At 36.2% G+C, this 19429-nt stretch overlaps 1 protein-coding gene across 3 annotated transcripts; it reads left to right on the top strand.

Moving 5' to 3' along the window:
- The first annotated feature begins 2397 nt into the window (after positions 1-2397).
- LOC135683431 (NACHT domain- and WD repeat-containing protein 1) lies at positions 2398-18274 on the top strand. 3 transcript variants are annotated; one of them, XM_065198679.2, is made up of 17 exons: positions 2398-2560; positions 3533-3812; positions 4930-5093; positions 5764-5966; positions 6371-6701; positions 7185-7430; positions 7925-8155; positions 8488-8717; positions 9385-9609; positions 9951-10194; positions 10567-10733; positions 11431-11598; positions 12076-12606; positions 12720-12897; positions 13756-15613; positions 15780-15940; positions 16359-18274. In XM_065198679.2, exons 2-17 carry the CDS (start codon positions 3742-3744, stop codon positions 16844-16846), a joined length of 5496 nt encoding a protein of 1831 aa, XP_065054751.2. In that variant the 5' UTR covers positions 2398-2560; positions 3533-3741; the 3' UTR covers positions 16847-18274. The 3 variants fall into 3 exon arrangements, with proteins under 3 accessions (XP_065054751.2, XP_065054750.2, XP_065054749.2); XM_065198678.2 differs by having other exon boundaries at positions 4900-5093; XM_065198677.2 differs by having other exon boundaries at positions 4876-5093.
- The last annotated feature ends 1155 nt before the right edge of the window (positions 18275-19429 follow it).

The following is a 19429-nucleotide window of genomic DNA, read 5'->3' as shown; positions in this document are numbered from 1 at the left end:
CACCACTATCAATCATTCTCAAAACATCAGCACATGTTGTTGTAGACATTTTGCTGCAAGATTACGGTACCTTATTAAACGAAAATAAGGATGAGAGTAACGAAAATGTAAAAAAGTTTGCGTTAATAAAAGCAACATTGATACGTCTTTTGTTGATTATACTTTTATGGCCTCTTTTTCATTCACGTTGACGCTAATCTATGCGTGATAATCCTTGAGTAAACTCTAAAGCCTGGTTCCCAATCGTAAGAGTCAGGAACGTGTCGCCGATCCCATCTTCCATCTTCCATAACGATCAAAGAAGAAGTGTTTCCATGTCAACAAAACAACAGCAGCTGATCGGCGAGGTCGGCGACCCGTGTTCCAATAGCCTGCGCGCGGATTCTAAGTATCAGTAGATATTTAGCGTCTGCGCGCCGGCTATGTTCCCATTAAAATTTACTTTGATCGTAAGAGTCATAAGATTCGCAAGAGTCGAGAAAGTTGAGCTCACATCCCTTACGATTCACAGTCGGCGCAGTAGTAACGATCGGAAGAAAGTGTTCCCATAAAATCGGGAGACCAACGCAGACTGACGCAGGCTGTCGTAGACCGTCGTCGACCCCTTAACTAATTTATAAAATACAAGCTTAAAAACAGAATAAAGCATAAACTTTCTTATGTGCCTGAAAGTGTATTTGAGAAAATAATGTAAGGCCTTTTCCTTTAGGTTAACTGTTCTCATGGGTGGGAGGTCACCCTGCTGGGGTGAATGGAGGAGTAAGGAAACATTGCTTCAATCTATTTTGCAAAACACCACGTATCAAAAATTTCAATGCAACTGAATACAGCTAAAAAAACAAAGGAAGGCAGTGGTTTAGTAGGCAAATCGTTTCAGACATTCTTGTTGTATATAGCCTATAAGCGATTCAATGCTCATTGACGTTCGTAAAATTGAAGCAGGGCCGGCGAAACGTATTTGAAAGTGGAGGGGCCAAAATATCAAAGTCTTGAAAGGGCTTAGAAAAGGCCGCCACCATGGTTGGTGGCAAGAGAAATTTCGTCTCATAGGTGTCACATAGTCGTGTCTATTGTGATGTTGACTTGAAACAGAAAAGTTTTGCAAAGTTTTAGAATAACCACTATCATATGGCTCGTAATCAAACCTTTCTTTAGATTTTAAAAGTACCCGAAATAAGATGGGGGATAAAAATAAATGAAACCCGGATTGATAAAAACATTAACGTTGAAAAATATCAACAGAAGAACTATCAACTAAAAGTAAAAAGTTAAGCAATTTTGTACCGTTAAGATATAACTTCTTAACTTTTACGGAAATTAAGTGTTTTAACAAAACTTTGAAAAACCTTCAAAATGGGATTGACAAAATGAGTTTAAATAGAATTCATAATTGTGTCGATATGTTCTCTTTCTTAGTAGGAATGGATTATCCAAACGATCAAACTCTGAAGTTTTCTTGATGATCTGCCCATACTTTATTTCTCAAATCCTCAGAAAAGTTCTTTCCAGCTGTTTCCTTTCCTTCAACAGCTGATTTCTATCTTTTTGTAATATTTCTGAGAAATTTAACATTCGTTAAAAAATAGACCTTGTGTGCCAAGTTTAGGCAATGGAAAAAACGAAACTCCGTCAATTTGTGCTGGCACTAAGTTATTCTGGACTAGGTTTCTCGATCTACTTGCTAAGCCAAGCTGTTACTCGTTGTAAAACTTAGGCAATGGCCGATTTCTTCGATTTCTAATTCCCATATTCAATTTTATGTATGTCTTCTATGGTAAAGACATAGTAACCAAGGTAAAGCTAAGGACACATTTAAAAGAATACTAGGCAAAGTTACGTGGAGAATCATATACTACATTTATTTTCACTTTTGCCTAAAATATTTTTTTAGCTCTGCAGAAAAGCCCCCCGGTTTCGCCGGCCCTGTGAAGAAACACAATAAAGTTGGTCTTCAGCAGTGATATAACTAAAACAAGAATCAAGTCGCAATAAAAGAGCCTTGCAATTTAACTTGATGAATGTTCAATGTTCTTAATTAATTTTTTTTAAAAAGGTTATACAATGATGCTTTAGGCTAATGGTGTGATATACTATGAGGTGTAGTACTTGAAATATGCAGAGTAAACCTTTGGGATCTTTAATGTGATGCAAAAAATGTACAGAGATCTTGAGTGTCTCGCTATCAAAATAACAAAGCTCTTATAAAATGTTTTGCTAAAACAATAGCAAAAGTAGAAATTTGCTCCTTTTTGACATAAACAAGGGGGATCAGCCCTCTTGAGCCCCCCGAACACTACACCCCTGGAAGAATCGTGAAAGGAACAAGTTGCCAATCAAGTCATACTAATTATTCCCTTCTTGCAGGCTCGTCATGGTAACGAATAACGTATATGTCGCTGGGGTGGAGCGTAGTTGACAACTACACGAGCGGATATGGCGGAACAGGAAGTCTCCTTCAGATCGCCCTGTTCTATCAGACAAGAATCTAAATGTTCTTCAAGACGTGTCAGATAAATTTTCGTATGCAGTTGCTGATGACATTGCCTTTTATCTAGATTAGGTATGGATTATTATCACACTCATTTTCTTGGTCCCTTAATTTCAATTAGAAGCATAAGTATATGTTTATTGGTCTAACAAAAATTATTAACACCGCGTTTGGAAAGTATAGTCTTGTCTTCCTTATGTAGTTATCTCCTTGACAGAAACGTGTTGATGATCTCTGGAAACTTGAAATTGTAGAGGGGCTTTCGCAAGACTTCTCTATCAGTGAACGAGAGGAGTTTCAATTGAGGTGTATCACTATCTTTATGATTCTACCTTAAGATTTTTTTAGAGATTTTTGGGGGAGTTGTCTTGAAAAACGAAAATTCTGGTAGCGCTCGTATCTCTGTCCACTTTTTTCTCGGCAGGATGAAACTTTGATCCTCATTTTACCATGTCATTATCATTTGACCCTGATTATTTGCAGCACTTGCCATTGATAAAAGGTTTTTCATCCCTAAGGTAAAGAGTTTGGCTGTTTCATACATTTCCATGTGCTGCCATTCATTATTGTACCTTTTTATGTAAAAATAACATAAAAGGCCAACAATATTCTTTTTATGTTTCAGTTGATTTCCTGATATTGTTAAATGTGAATTTTCGAAATGGGCCCCAAACATAGATTAACACTAACATCTCCTCATAATCATTTATTGTTCTTGCAATGTCAAATTGATGTTTTTGTAAAATTTTATTGACATGACTCTGATTATATTAAAGCCATTATGCTGTGTGTATTTTTCTAAGTTGTAAAGTTCAGAAACTTTTTTAAACTTTTGAATAGAAAGCAGGTCATTTTTAATTTCACAATGACTTGTACCTGCTGCTGCATTTCAAATTTTTTCATTTATCTATCAAAATCTTGAAATAGCTCAAGTGGGTGGCTGATTATATTAAGTCATTTCATTGATAAAAAATTAATGCCTAGAAGCATCTCATTGATTGAGGTCTTAAAGTGATCTAATTTTTGGCAATATTTCCTGTCTAGCATGAACAACTTGGTTGAAATAAAAGGAAGTTGTGATTGTTGGCATAGAAGCTTCAGAGTTTGTTTACCATGAGAAATTCTGATGCTCTAAATTGCCAGCTGAATGAAGGTTTGGTACCTGGTATGATTTCTTCCATACATATTTATTTGGAACAATAAGCTTTATTAAGCACATGCAAGATGGATATGTGTAAGTGTATTAAAGAGTGATGGGTGTATTTATCTCAAAAAAGAAGTCAGCAAAGAAAGTCAGTAGCAATGGGTTGAATGAAAATCAAAGGTAAGGTGCAACTTATAATCAGTTTTTCTTAACTAATGTCATTTAGTAAATGCAAATTCACTAGTTTGGTAAGGAAATGTTTTTGAAACTTTTGTAGTGGTCTTCAAAGATTATCAGACAAAATATTTTTTAAAGTCAACTGAATTTTGTTTAATTGTTCTTCACTCTTTTTGAGCAACCTGGAGAAATTTTGCTTAGCCTCTATTACTGAGTAATATGATGTGAATGCAGACTTACTCCATGAGCCTCTGTTTCGCTACTGCCTCACTTGACGGACGCTACCTCTGTTGTAGCGTTCTTCAAGTGAGGCAGTAGCGAAACAGAGGCTCATGGAGTAAGTCTAATGTGAATGCTTAAGACTCTGTATGAATCCTAGTAAGCATTATTGTTTGTACTGGCTTAAAAATACATCTCAAGTCATGTATTTGTGATTTTATTCAGCTATGAGCTGTATTTTGTCAAGTATCTTGAGAATATTTGCCTTCTTAAAGGACAAGTGATACACTTTTCACCCTATCTTTTCTTTTCATTAACTTATAGATCATCTTTTAGAAGTAAGTTTTTCCTGGTTTGGAACAAAAAATTCTAATCAGGGGGCGCAGGGGGCGCGATTTTGCTTTTTATCACGTGACCCTATGACGTACATTGTGATAACTCAGAATTTTCCTGTAATTGATAGAGAGTTTACGAAACATGACGCGACAGGTCCAGACAAACTGTATTCGTTTACAAGCGTGTTGTAAACGTTAATATTGCACTCTACACCAGTAGCAGCAATAACAAATTATCACAATCTACGTCACGGTGTCACGTGATTCATTTCCCGCCATAATTTCAAATGGGTTTTTAAGTGGGAAAATGAAATCAGAAAGGAAAAATATTTCGACAACACTCTCATACAGCATTTTACTTTAAGTTAAAAGAAAAAAAAATTGGCGCCAAAAGCGTGTCACTTGTCCTTTAATCTTGGATCATTCTCTGGCCCTGGTTAACAGTGCATTTTGAAGGTGGTCCAAAATAGAGGTTCTATTAATCTGTAATGATTTGTCACTTTGTAATTAAGATTTGTTGCTGTCCACACAATTAGTCGCCAAAATCAAAACAAATTTGATCACAGAGATGTCAACACACACGAAGGCAAGACAAAGGGCAAATCAGATGCTTTTAAGTTAAATCCAGAGACAAGTAAAGTTGTTCTGCAAGTTTTACAAGGCAGTTTGGAAAGTCATTCTGCATTTAAAGCAAAAATTGTTCGAGTCTTTGTCAGCTCGACCTTCACAGGTAAATTTGTTATTTTTAATGTAAAGGCTTATTTTTATACGTTGGAATTTTAAAGATAAGAAATATAAAGGAAAGATAAAAATTGAGTTCACTAAGAATAATTAACTAGATTTGAACTACGTTCCTGGCCAAATTGCCAGATAATTGGACTGGTTGGCTAATTGTAGCCTTTTTGAAAAAAAAACTCCCCAGCCCCACTCCCAACATTCAATGTTGATATGCTTATTTTACTCATTTCCACTGCTGTTACTTGGGTATTTTCCAAAAAACCAACATTGCTATAAGGGTGGGGGTTTTGATAACATTATTGGGGTAAAGTTACAATCTAAATTGTTTTTTCTCCAGTCCACTAACCTTTTAGTCAAGATTGTAGTCCCGATTTTTTTCTTTGTTGGTGAAGTTCACAGCGATGCTTTTAAGGGACATTCACATTTTTTTGTAAGCTATATTTCTCATCGATTGACTAACAACAGTTAAGGATAGAGTGTCAAAGAGCAAGCTGAAACTGGTAATGTCTCTTTTGCCATGATCAAGTTTCTTTCACGGCACTGCAAGATGACTCAACACCCTGAAGCACTTTCCCATTCTTGCTTCAAAGCATAAAAGGTGCTTTTGTAAAACACTTCGCATAGTATAGCATTTCTTAAAATTGCTTTTCTACTGCTTTTAGATACAATTGTAGAGAGAAATGCCCTCATGCAAGAGGCTTATCCAAAGATCAAGAAATTTTGTCAAGAACTTGGATATGAATTTCAAGTTGTTGATATGAGATGGGGAATCCGAGCAGAGGCCTTGGATGACCACCAGACACTGGAATTATGCATCAGGGAGATAGAAAAATGTCAGAACTTATCTACTGGCCCATCATTTCTGGTTTGTAAATTGCTCATTTGATGCCTTTTCTAAGCTCTGAAACTTCTGTTTAAACATGATTTATAATTTTCAGATTAGTTTTTGTTCCCATGCACTTTGCCTAAAGGTATATTATCTGATTAACACATATACTCTGCATAAAAAGCGGGCTCAAAATTTAATGGCAGTTATATATTTGCAATCAGATTGCCATAGATAGAGAGCATTTGTCAGATTTTTTGATATCTATGGCAATAACAAATATCCGTTCTAGAGCCTATTTCGTGTTTAATGTTGTTTTAAATTATTGAATGAGGATGCATAGTCATTTCTTTGCTTTTTAATGTGTTCCTTGATCCTTAATTTTCTGCCTGTCTTGATCAATAACATTTAGTATTTGGTGAAATTTTTAGTATCTATTTCAGAGTTTGCTGAGTGAGAAGTATGGTTTTTGCCCTATCCCTTCCAAAATTTCGAAAAAAGAATTCAGGGCCATTGCAAGTCAAATATCTGATGACAACGATTTCCAGCTTCTTCTGTCATGGTACCTAAGAGATGAAAATCATCAACCTCCAGTTTACGTTCTCCAACCAATTTCATCGCACATTCCAGACTTTGTCAATTATACAAATGAAACAGTTCGCAAAAGGGCTGTTAAAGAATGGTATGATGTCATGACTAAAATGGCTAAAATTCTGAGAAACGCTGCCGAGAAGGTTCTTCTTGGAAAGGAAAGGCGGAAGTACTTTGCTTCTGGTAAGACATTCCAAAATACAGTATTTTAACGAGGCTTAGATGAAAATGAAGTTTTTGCGCTTAAGAATTTTATTCCTAGATATTGATAAATTTCGAGCATATGAAAAAAATGAAATCAAAGAATGGGATCAAGATAAACAATCGATTGGCATCCTCAAAAGAAAGTTGTATTCAAACAGTAGATAAAATCAATCGATGTAGAGTTTGCTGCTATTAGTTGTTCTCAGCGTGATGCTCGAGTAATAAAAGAGCAGAAGAAATCTCTTGATATAAAACTTTCTTGACCCATCGATAATTACAATATTTACGAAACTATAACAAGCATCAAGTGTTAACCCCAAACATTTACCGATAAATGGCTTTTATCTTTGATAATCAATGCAGTTGATTTTCTGACTTTTTAATCAGAACGCACTATCGTAGCCCATCTTTAAGATATTATATGTGAAGGATTTTGTATATACATTGATGTAATTTTTATAGTAACTGAAGCTGAGACAGAGAAGGGGGTATTTCAATCAAACGACAAATCCTGCGGTATTTTCTGGTTCAAGAGAAACATAGATGGCCTTTCTGATGCCACTGATGAAAAGGTTGAAAAGTACCTAGACAAACCGGACGACGAAAAGGACAAGCCACAAGTGTATCTGGCAAACCTTCAAAATCGAATGCTTAATGAAATGAAGGAGGACAATGTAATACAGTACAATATAAAATGGAACCCAAAAGGCAAGATACGTATTGGGAAGAAATATTATTTGATGAATGTCTGTTGGCTTTTTATGGCCCGGATAATTGCATTTTTTACATGAAATGTTCGTATTGTCTTTTGATTCTATGTTTCATGGTCCGTTCTTGAATTTTGCATATCATATTAAACTACTTCATTATATTTTTTGAAAAAATCAAGCCTTACCCTGTTCTCGAGCTGTTTTATACCCAAAAAAGTAACCTAAAGATTTTCAAGAGACCTGGTTTCCATAAATATTTCATTATATCAGTCGAAAAGTTAGCTTTTCTCCCAGATTATGGGTAATAGCAAGAAAAAAGGTGATTTATCATATCACTATAAAATTCCTTTGCTTTTTCGCTTTGTTTTTTTTAAGAAAAGCTAAAAGAATATTTATTAGTATTTATTGCTTATCAATATTAATATTTATTAATTATCAGTAAGTCTGTAATCGTTACTTTATGTTAAAGTGTTTGTTTTTTATCCCCTTTAGGAGTAAGTCTTGAGGACGAAGAACATTCCAAGTATATAGCTTCACTGTGTAAAGATGTTTCAGAGACGATGAAAAAGGCAATAGAAGAAAAAATAAATGAAAGATCGAGGAATGAAGCTAATCTAGCCATTTATGAAGAGGTTTTGCAGCATATTTCATTTGCCAAATCAAGATGTATATTCTTTCATGGTCGACAACAACAGCTGGAGAAAATACACGAGTATCTTAATGGTATGTGAATGTTTCTCCGTCATCTTCTGCAGACCAAATTTAGGCCCAAATTTTGTGTCTTTTCGATTTTGGAGGTATACATTGTAAATGCTGTGCTTTTTTAGATACTGTAATTTTTCGAGACTGAAATTTTCTTTTTGACTTTTTATTGTGATGTTGTGTTCAGTGTAGTCCTGATAGAATCTCACGGAAAAGAAGCATTACTTGTGCAAATGTTTATATTTCCGACTTCCTTTTTGTTGATAAGCTATTTAAAAGCTATAAGCTGTATATAAGCAATATCCAATGTCATTATCTGTGGCCTAAGTTATTTTCATCGAAATCAATTCTAGGGTCAGAATCGTATCCACTCGTTGTTTACGGTGAATCAGGTAGCGGTAAGACTTCTGTCTTATCAATGGTATTAAAGTGTTGCCAGGAATGGTTCAATAGTGGATCTGCTGTTGTGACAAGGTTCTTGGGTATAACTCCTGATTCATCATTGCTCCGAAGACTTTTGATGAGCTTGTGCCAGCAGATTTCATTTCTGCTTGATCGAGAATATAATGAGAACAAAGTTAAGGTAACAGTTGGCTTTTCTGAATTCATTTGACAGCCATAAATCTATATTGTTATAAGTGATGACCCGAGAGAAAAAACAAGGCCAAACGAAGAAGCAGTGTATCTTGTGTCATGGTATGAAAGTGTTTGTTACAGTCTAAACCAGAATATAACCCATTGTCTAGCTTACCCTGAACTGTGAAAATGAAAATAAAAAATGGGTGTTCAAAGGAATTTTGACAGGTATTGCAATTCATAATGCTACAGTACCATAAAGCCGCCATTGTGTTGACAGGAGGAGTTCGTTTTCTCTCTTGGACTCCAGTAGTAATTTTCTCTATATGCACACGGCACTGGCAGGACAACTACGCCGGCCATGTGCTAGCATTTTTCTGATTGGCCTATTTCGATCCACAACTGGGTATACACTTTCTATCGTGTTCTTTTGGATCCATATTTTGAAGTGTTATACTCTGAGGAGTGTCAGACGAAAAAGCTCTAAGTTTGTTGTGAAATGTTTTCTTTTTTCAAAGCCAAATTTCATAGGGATACGTGATTCACATAATGTGAAAGAAAGAGTTTCAGCACCATTGGAATTTTTTAAAGTTTTTGTTACCTGTATTGCCTGTGCACTGTCTAAGCTTGATTTCCTCTTCATAAGTTCCCTGCATTTTGCCAATTCTTTGCAGATTGTGAAAGAAGCAAAAGATGAATTCGTAAATTTGTTGAAACTCAGTGAATCACATTTCACAGCTGAGACACCGCTTGTCATTATCCTTGACTCTCTGGACCAGCTCTCTCCTGAAGACGGTGCTTTTCAGTTGTCATGGTTACCGATGAAACTGCCACCATGGGCCAAAATGGTTGTATCAACCATATCTCAGGATAAATATGACTGCCTGAAAAATTTGAAGGTGATTTATCTATCGTGTTTTTAGCTAATTACCTACTACAGCGTAATCTAAAAGTGATATATGCATGTAGGCGGTAGAATCAAATGGATGCTGCCAAAAAACAAATTTTGTTTTATTTTTTCACAAAAAATGTCTTTATGATGCTTCTTTTGGATGAAAAGTATAATTGAAAATATTATTTAAAAGTCACGTGTGCTGTAAATATTTTCTTCGTGAGCTAGACTACTCTTACTGCACTTTCGGATGCGTTCCCATTCATCTAGTACCGATTACTGTAGCCCCCTCGCCTACCCTTTAAAAGAGCCATCCCAGTTTTATAATATGTTTCCTTCTACCTACAGGCGCTTATACCCGAGCAATGCTTCCTTTCCATACCTCTTTTGCCCATTGATGACGCAGTACAGATCATCGACGACTGGTTGGGAGCCAACAAAAAGACTCTTACAGAGGACCAGAAAAAAACTTTGCTTCACTCGTTCGAGAAATGCTCGCTACCGATTTTCCTCAAGGTTTCGTTCGAGGAGGCACTAAGGTGGAAATCGTATACACCAGTTGATGAAGTCAGACTCGAAACAACCGTTAGAGGTAAGCGTATCTATATGTCATTTTATTGGCAATCAAGATGAAGAATGATCCAGGACAACAGTATCCAATGGCTACTTAAAAGACTAATAATCATTTTATAAGACTTCTGCTTTTGCATTCTAAGTCAATAAACTTGAGAATTAGCTTATTTTGAGTTTTTTAAATGTGGTTCCAAATTTGCCAATATTTCTATTTGTTTCCAAAGATTTTAATCATTTTATCTGCTTTGCTACGTTTGGAAACATTATTGCTAAAGCTCAATTATTTAATTATTTTCGAATTCTGTGTTGTCTTTATTTACTATTGATTTAATTGAATTTTTTAACATTACGTGTGGTGACTTATCTATGCATTTGCATTTCTCTAACATAGGGGCAATTAAAGCACTATTTGAGAGAACTGAAAGACAGCATGGTGACTTATTTGCAAAGAGGACACTAGCATATATAACTGCTGCAAAAAGCGGTTTAACGGAGTCCGAACTTGAGGATATCCTTTCGTGTGACGATGAAGTTTTGGAAGACGTTTATCAGTATTGGGTAAGAATTGATTTGTTCTACTCAGAACATCCTTTCTCTTAATGTCTATCCCTTCCAAAAGTTATTTTCTGTTCAGCTATCTTGATACAAAAAATATACGCAGTTTCAGATTAAGTATCTGGAAACTACTGTTGTAAGGCACACATCTTTAAGGGGTTAAAGGAATTCTTCGTTTCCCTTTTCAAAAACTAGGACTTTTTGATATTCATCCAATTATTTTGTTAAACTGAATAAGCTGGAAGGTATGGACACCTTTAAGGAAATTGTTTAGGCTTTGATTGCCTCTAATTTACGTTAGTTACATTCTTTTTTACAGGAATACTTTAAGTTTATTCCAGCCTTCATATTCTTAAGAATTTTTCGTTTTGAGCCTGAATATATTCTGAATATATTCTTAAATGATTCTTAGTTTTTCAAATCTGATATGGCTTTAAGGGAATATTGCTGCTCTTGATTAAAAATCAACTTTTTTGAAAAAACGAGATGTGTCAGTCTACGACCGAAATGACACACAAATATGCGAGCTGAGGCTGAACATTATTCTTATAATATTCTAATATCTTATAATATTGCTATGTATTTGGAATTCAGTTGCCGGTATATCCACGTTTTTTGCATTCATTGATAAACGTTAATTTTTATCGTTTTTTTATTGTGGCAAGAAAGTAGCCGTTTTTACATCACTCGGTTCTTTTAGGTTCCGCCTGTGCGTCGCATACCCCCACTTCTGTGGTTGCGAATGAAGCACGATCTCTCATCGTATCTGGTTGACCGGGGAGCTGATGAATCACGGGTAGTGACTTGGTACCATCGGCAATTCAAAGAAGCTGCAGTAGAAAGATACCTGTCAGATAAGGAAGAAACGGTAGGTACTAAATAAACAAAATCCACCTCGTTTCGATGCCTAAAATCAATGAAAATCACTTTTAGATATTATCATATTTGTTGTATATCGAGGTATTCTCTTAGAATAGTATGATTCTGCGACTTTTGTCTACCAGCAATATTTATATCTTTGCTGCATTCTTCGAATGATCAACTTTGTAGGACACATCATTCTTTTACCAATGGTTTTCAAACAAATTATTTACGCTGTAAAGTAATCAGTCAGAATTGGTATCTTTCTACTACATTAAACGGTCTATGAAATAATATACATTAAATACTGGAAATAAACTAGCGTTTTCTTCATTTTGTCACTTTGTCCAATTTGTCTGAATTTTGTCTAGTTATTTTAGTGATCAATTCCAATTAATCACAAAGTTTTTATCTGCAGGTGTTTAATCAACTGTGAAAGTACTTTTGCTCTTGTCATTTATTTTTGAAATTTCATCTTTTCTAGCGTCGTATACACAAGGCAATCAGCGAATATTTCTTAGGACGCTGGGCCAACGGCAACCAAAAGCCCTTTGAAAATAAAGATGGCGATACAGAATTCATGGATCGACTTGTTGCAGCTCAGACATTGATATTTTCCCCTGAAGACTATTGCCGCCTCGGCTCCGTGTCCTTCAATTTGCGTAAGTTAAGTGAGCTGCCCTTTCATCTTGTTAGAGCTGGAGAGCTTGATTTGCTTAAGAAGGAATGCCTTTGTAATTACGAGTTTCTTTTGACTCATTTACGAGCTCGTGGCCTAAGCGATGTATTAGATGGCTTTGACCTTGCAATTAGTACTTGGCCTGATGATAAAGATCTTACAACCGTTCACGAGACTTTGAAATTGTCAATGAATGCTCTTAGCCTATGGCCTGGCCAACTTGCCTCTCAACTCATTTCGCGAATCCCCAAAGAAACTATCAATAGATCGGAGTTCTTGGAACTGTTAGAGAAACAAGCAAGAGAGCCTTCACTCCCAGCTCTTGTTCCAAATATGGTAAGTAAACCTCTTCAATACTGATACATTTTATAGATTGAACAATGTTTAATTTTCTTGAGCTATTGATTTTAGTGAAAAATGTCTTGTTTTAACCGTTCCTGTTTTGTCAGGCATGCCTTACATCTCCCGGAGGACCTTTGCTGCAGTCCCTCTCTGGTTCATCTGAGCTTCATGTTGGATTGCGCTTAAGTGGAGATGGAAAAACCCTTGCCAGCATAGGTGAATCAAACGAGCTTCTGGTTTGGGATGTCGCAGCTGGACGTGTTTTCAGAAATCTTCCCTTCCCCGGTGAGTGCTGTCATGCAAAGCAAAGTTTTGTTATTTTACTTTAACATATTCTATGTGACTGAAGCTCACTTTCAGTATCTGTGATGTGAAATGGCTCGCAAGTTTGTTTCTAGCGTGGTCAATGACCTGGCCTCAAGGATTACAATAAGATCAACTCTTCGCTTTTTGAAATCTACCTAGGTATTGTAGTAGTTTTAAAATGTATGGGAAGTTCCAATATTTTGCTTCATCACATAAATTGAATCCTCAAACTGTAGCGTTTTGCATCTTTTGAGACAGACTTAGAATAAATCGTAATTATGTGGTAATAGCCACAGAGTAGTTATGCGATTGCATGTTCCTTGTGGTACCGCTTTGTGCAATGTGCCTAAAATTGCTATAAGGATAAATAAAAAATGTCCAAGATATTTTAATTAAATAAGGACCAAGGCTCGATCTCAAGTGTCTTATTTTAAAATAATCTCACTTATTGTGCCAAGACAATGTGATTTGGAAAACAGATTGGTAGCAGCCAATCAAGATCAAGTTTTAAGAAGAGCCGGTTGGGCTTATTGCGTATTTCTCCTGGTTTTACATTTAAAAATAATCTGTGTAACTGTCATAATATCCATATGAAATCGCTATTAATGTGTTGTTTCGCACTTGCCGTGGCTGATACAATTAGGATCCATCTCTGGATATCTGTCGATCAAAGGCTTTTTACCATATCAACCTGTAGTTATGATTGCACGCAGTTCCTTAATAATGCGTAATTCTGTAAGCCTTCAACCTTTTTATCAAAGTTATAAAATGAACGCAAATAGTGAATTGGATTTTAAAAAAGAAGTCTCACTGTAACATTGTTGATCTGCTTTCCAGATGGAGGTGTGACGTATTCATGCCTAACCGCTAAAGGAGAAATACTCATAATATCCCGGTTCGGTATCATCAAGGCCTGGCTTCTTTCCACTGGACAAACACTCTTAGATATAAAAGGCCACGACGAAACAAGCCCGATTTCAACTTGCATTTTTAATGGTCAAGAAGCCCTTGCTGCATTTTACTCAGAGACTTTGACTATTATCAATTTAGAGAACGGGGAAATCCTAAAAGAATATACCACAAAATTACAAGACTGTTCAGAGAAACCTACAAAAATTATGCTCAGCTCTTGGAATGAAAAATGTCTTGTCGTTCATAAGGATTTGATTAAAGAAGAACAATTTTCCATGCTTTTAGAATTGTTTGATATAAGCCCAGACCTGAAGCACGACTTATTCAGAATAAAAGTAGATCATGATATCATGTCATTAGAAATTGTGAGCTGTAACCAAATACTCGTCACCAGCGCTGTTTTAGAAGATGGCCTAAATACCAGTCGTAGGCCATCTGCAAGACCGTCTGTTGCTTCTAATTGGCAAAAGATGTCTCTTGAATTATGGGATATACGAACGATGAAAATGAAAACGACCTTAGCATCGGAGAATGAGTTTGTAAGGTGCTCGTGTATCACGCCGGACAGAAACGAGGTTATATTGTTGTGCAATACGAATTTTATTGAAACTGCTTGTGAGTTTATGGGTTTTATCAAAATACATTCAGTGGTTGACGGAAGCTCTGTAAAAATGCCTCTTAGTTATCCAAGCTCAATCACTTCGGTTTGTGGCACTGGATTTAGATGCATAGTTACTGCATCCTTAGACAAGATTATACGTGTATGGGATCTAGAGAGAAGCCTCGATAAGAATACAGATGCCCGCAAAATAAGCAGTCAGAGTGCAGCTCACACTGTTTGTTGGGTTGGTAATGCTGTAGGTAAAGGGAAAGCTGAAGAGCGTAACGAGGAAGCTGAGCAATATCTGAGTGCCAACGAAACATCTTCTGCGATGCATTGGAAAACGGAAGTAACCAAGTTTGATAGTAATGACAAAGATGGTGATAAGCAAGAGAATTTTAATACCGACGAAAACAGGGCACAGCAACATCAAGAAAAACAGCAGGAAAAGCACGAACAAAAGCAAAAACAGCAACAACATGAAAAACAGCAACAGCAGCAACAACAACAACAACAACAACAACAACAACAACAAAATGAACAACAACAACAAGTACATGCACAGCAGCAGCAGCAGCAACATGAGAAAAGTATCCCCGTACAAATGGATACAAGTCAGAGTTACGGAGTTCAAAACGATACAAAAGAACGTAGGATTTCCAGAAATGTTGGATGGGAACATGTTAATAGTTTCCCTGTAGGGAAGAAGTTCCTTAAACTGCGATACAGTAACTTGAGCTCGGCCGTTCATTCCCTTGTTGTTGAAAGTGGTTCAAGTCTCGAGGATTTGCAAATCGCTACTTGCCATGACAAAATTCTGGTTTACTTTGCAAGAAGAATCATTGATTCGGTTTTTTCTGCCATCGTTTGGAATCTAAAAACAGACGTAAAAGTAAGGGTATCTGGTCTCCAGAATCCTGAAGCGGTCATATGTAAATGTGATACGTACTATGTTGTTGTCCTGTCATCCAGTGTTTTAACGTTGTACAATGCCAACAGTGGTGAATTCGTAAAGTCCATAGCGGTTGATGTTGATGACAAGGGCTCAGAAAGACTTGCTTCAATATCCAACGATATTGTTGTGCTTGTTGAGAAAGGGAGAAGAAGCATGAAAGTGTTTTCGCTGCCAAGTCTGAAGTTGGTAAAATCAGTATCAGTCGGAGAAACAGAAGTGATTGCTAGGTAGAATATTACTCCTATCTGATCTGTCACTTTATCTATTTCTCACTTATTATTCTTTGTAACTTGTTACTTGCTGCTGTTAAATGAGATGTTTTTGTTTCACAGTCTTTCAAGTTTGTCAATCATATTTCATTAATGTTTATCTAAGCGCTATTATCTTTTTCAGGGTATTCAGTAGCAAAAACATGAAGAGGTTTATTGTTTGTAAATGGAAACCGAAACCTGGAGAGGGAAAGGGCTTCCAACAAAGTGTAGAGATCTGGAATTCAGAGACCGTTAAAAATACTGCCTCCTTTGATTATGGTATCCTTTCTACTGAGTTTAATGGTGAGTATTTAACATTAATATTTCTTGACTTCACTTTTTTAAAGTTCCAAAAATCATATTGAAAGTAATAATGTTCGATAGCAATTTAGGTACTCCTGCAAAGGTTTCTGCGCCTATTTACATGAACATCTGACATCAGGACACTGTCTACCAGTGGAAAACAGTTTTAAAACAGTAAAAACCAGTTGCTGCTAGAGCTAAAGACTTCTGCTACGCATCAAGTTTTATGGTTTTATGTTTTCCGGTGAAAAAGATGCCTCGTGGCGATTGCTTGTTTTAACATAGCGATGAAAATTTAGAATATTTCCCGCTAAAACACTGTACTCTAGTTTTCGTTGATGTCGCCTTTTGTGTTTGAGAGTTTATAAAAGTGTTGGTAATTCTGTTTTGATTTTTAATTTCTTTTTGGCCTCTTCAGATACAATTGTTTCAAATGACGGATCTGTTTTGGTTGATCTTGTATTTGATCCTAACCAGTCGGAGTATTGTCTAGTCGTATGGAAGAGCGGCTCTTCAACCCCAGAAACATTGCCCTGTGATGCACCAGTCACTGTCTTTGCCTTAGAACCGCAATCAAACAAAATCATTATAGGAACATGGAATGGTGACTTACTGCTTTACGATATTGACAGTCTGAAGCTGAAGCGTTTGGCTAAAGCACACACTGGAGCACTTCAGTTTATATTGCTTTCAAGGAAGAATAAAATGATTTTAACAGTTGCTGGTGCTTTTAACTCACGTGATCGTTCTTTGCGTCTATGGAATGCAGAGAGCGGCAAGCTGATTACAGAATACACACCTGATGTAAAAATAAGTTCGATAGCAATGACTGAAGATGAAAGATTCATTGTACTGGAGATTCAAGGCAGGCTGATTAGGTTTGAGTTAATGTGCAAAGAGGTCTGAAGAGCGCTGACAGCAAGAGCTATGTAATTGCTTTTCGGTTCAGGAATGTACAGTTTGCTATAAGTATAACAGCATCTCGAATACGGCAACAAAATTTACATGTATTTCTACAACTTCTGTCCCTTTTAGTCCACTCAGCATGTCACAGTAGATTATCACGACTCTCTGTTTTAATTTTGAAAGAGCATAAGAGAGTCTAAAGGCCCTCAAATACTTTGCGCCTTAGTTTTTGCAGCTATTCCATCTGGGTCTATGTAAGACTACCCTCCTTGATAATGTGACTTATTCTAATGACCCTGATAAAATGGAGCTGAGCAAAATACACTCCCTCAGTGGGGACTTGCCCCACCTTCCACAACTTTTGCCAGGCTCGCTTTTATCAAACAATGGATGATGGTAAAGAATTAGGATCATTCACTCAACTCAAGCTTTAATGTTGAAAACACTATTATGCTTTTGCTGATGGTTAATTATAAATGTCCATGGGGATAACTCTTTTCCATTAATCTTTCAAGATCTTTTATGCATTCACAGTTGGATGCGAGTTTAACTTGGGTGTAGCGTACTTTTTTATCCTGGCAGCATGTATAGAGGGCAGTAAGACCCTGCTTCTTATTAGCGAGGTTTCCAAGAGAATGAATTGTTAATAAAAGGAGGTATACAAATATTCCTAGGACCTCTTCTCTTTTATCTTTAGGCAAAGACTCCACCCGGAAATGTCCTCTAGGCTTAAAATGCAACGCCCGAGCAGCTTAAATACAGGGTAACTGTATAATCGAAGCAGACACTTTATTTACAGAGCGATCAATATCTGGCCTCTTTTTCTTTAAGAAAAAGAAGTTTTACCGCCAGTATATATTTTTATTAATGCTCTTCCGGCACAAGAAATAGGGAGGACGTCGATAAAAAAGCATTTACTTTTCAAAAGGGCAAAAGACTGTAGCCATTGTAGTTTTCACTTTTTGTTTCAATCGATGCTGTGGGGATCACAAAATTGTATATATTCTTATTCTTGTAATCTGAGCTTGTAGAAGCATGTTTTTGCTTTATGAAGAGAGAATTGATTCAATTAACAAAGTTAAAAGAAATCTGACATTGCAATTAGACTGTACACTGGGTTGCTTATTTATACCTTGTTCGATTATTTCATCAAAAATTATTTATAATGTGCCTATGATTTGTATAAAAAACTTGATGGTGTGATGAGTATGTAAAAATTCTTTGTAATGGGCCATTTTTAAAGTTTTAATATGAGTTTTATGATAGATATATTTATATTGTTGTAACATATCGTAATTTGTAGATGATCCTTTATACCTGCTTACTGGATTTTTCGCTTTTCGTTTCCCAGATTTTATACAAGCAAACGTATTTAAAGTATACTAGAGATTTTTACAGAAAAAGAGAAGAATGGTTTGATTAAACGCATTTTTTTAAGACTCATTTCTAGCCTAAATCCTCAGTCGTTTGCTATTTTTAATGAACTTTCTAAACTTTCAGACTTGAATGTTCTACTGTCAGTAGAAATTCCTTAGATTGTGATTGATGCGTAGTTATCAAAATTCACTGCATTATATCATTAGAAAAGGGTATTGGAAATGGAGTAAGCGATAGGCAAAGTTTCTTCACTCTCAGCTAGGTGTATTGGTTGAATAGAAACGAATGGATGTTGGATTAAAGAAACTAAGCTAAGAGATAAAGAAATATTTCATTTTTAAGTGTGTTGTCAGAGACTTCGATGTGTAACGATATGGGTTCTTCTTAAGACGGTGTCTTTGTAAGCGAGCCAATGGGCTAGGCCAACGGGCCTAAATCCAAAATAGATAGCACACAAAAGGTACTCCTTCGTCAAAACAGTAAGACTAAATTATTTTAAGTTGGATTACACTATATTAAAACACAAACAAAGGAACACTGTGAAACATCACACAACACGATGACAGTGACACACATTTCCCGGAAAGGGAGTTTCTAACACAACAGCGCGACAAACAAACTTGTGACATTAACACGCAACATAATCAAAGAATCTAGCTTAACATAATAATAATAATTACTGAAGAATACAAGTCCTAAAACGTTACACCACCCCCTCCCTTTCAAAATACACGATACAACCTTGAAAAGTCACTGAGTTCCACTACGTCATAAATAAAAGTTTTTGAAGTGTCATTACGGCCCGGAGGCATAAACTGGCAAGCGAAGGTAGTGCCTACAACATCACTTTATTTGCCCAATCTCGTAACGACATCTTCAAAAAGAAAGTTTTAAAAAGTCCTATTACATACGAAGGCTCTCTATAGCTCTTCTCAACTGCAACTTCGCTCCGGCCAGCTCCCAAACAATCGGCTAATAAACGGTGACATAGTTTCTCACGAAGTCTCGACTGTATCTTGCAATATATCTGGAAAACGGATGCCTTTTCCGTAATTGGAATGTCTTCTTCTAAACAACAATAACCAAGCGAAATAAGCGGCAATTTGAACCCAAATCCATCGCAAAATGTTTCTGCTTTGAAAATCAAATTAAAGCTGTGAATCAGCAACTCTCAATGAATCCATATTATTCTCGATAAAAAAATTC

This window comes from Rhopilema esculentum, chromosome 7, assembly GCF_057945365.1.
Source record: "Rhopilema esculentum isolate cy_ngs chromosome 7, ASM5794536v1, whole genome shotgun sequence".
In the NCBI taxonomy this organism is placed as follows: Eukaryota; Metazoa; Cnidaria; class Scyphozoa; order Rhizostomeae; family Rhizostomatidae; genus Rhopilema; species Rhopilema esculentum.
The sequence above is the reverse complement of the archived record's forward strand: the minus strand, read 5'-3'. Positions and strand labels throughout refer to the sequence as shown.

Bases quoted from the DNA above. Each gene is read 5' to 3' on its own strand.
- LOC135683431 (XM_065198677.2), top strand. From the start codon at position 3,742: ATGGGTGTATTTATCTCAAAAAAGAAGTCAGCAAAGAAAGTCAGTAGC. The intron at 5,094-5,763 runs GTAAATTTGTTA...TACTGCTTTTAG, and splicing joins TGTCAGCTCGACCTTCACAG to ATACAATTGTAGAGAGAAAT. The intron at 6,702-7,184 runs GTAAGACATTCC...TAATTTTTATAG, and splicing joins GCGGAAGTACTTTGCTTCTG to TAACTGAAGCTGAGACAGAG.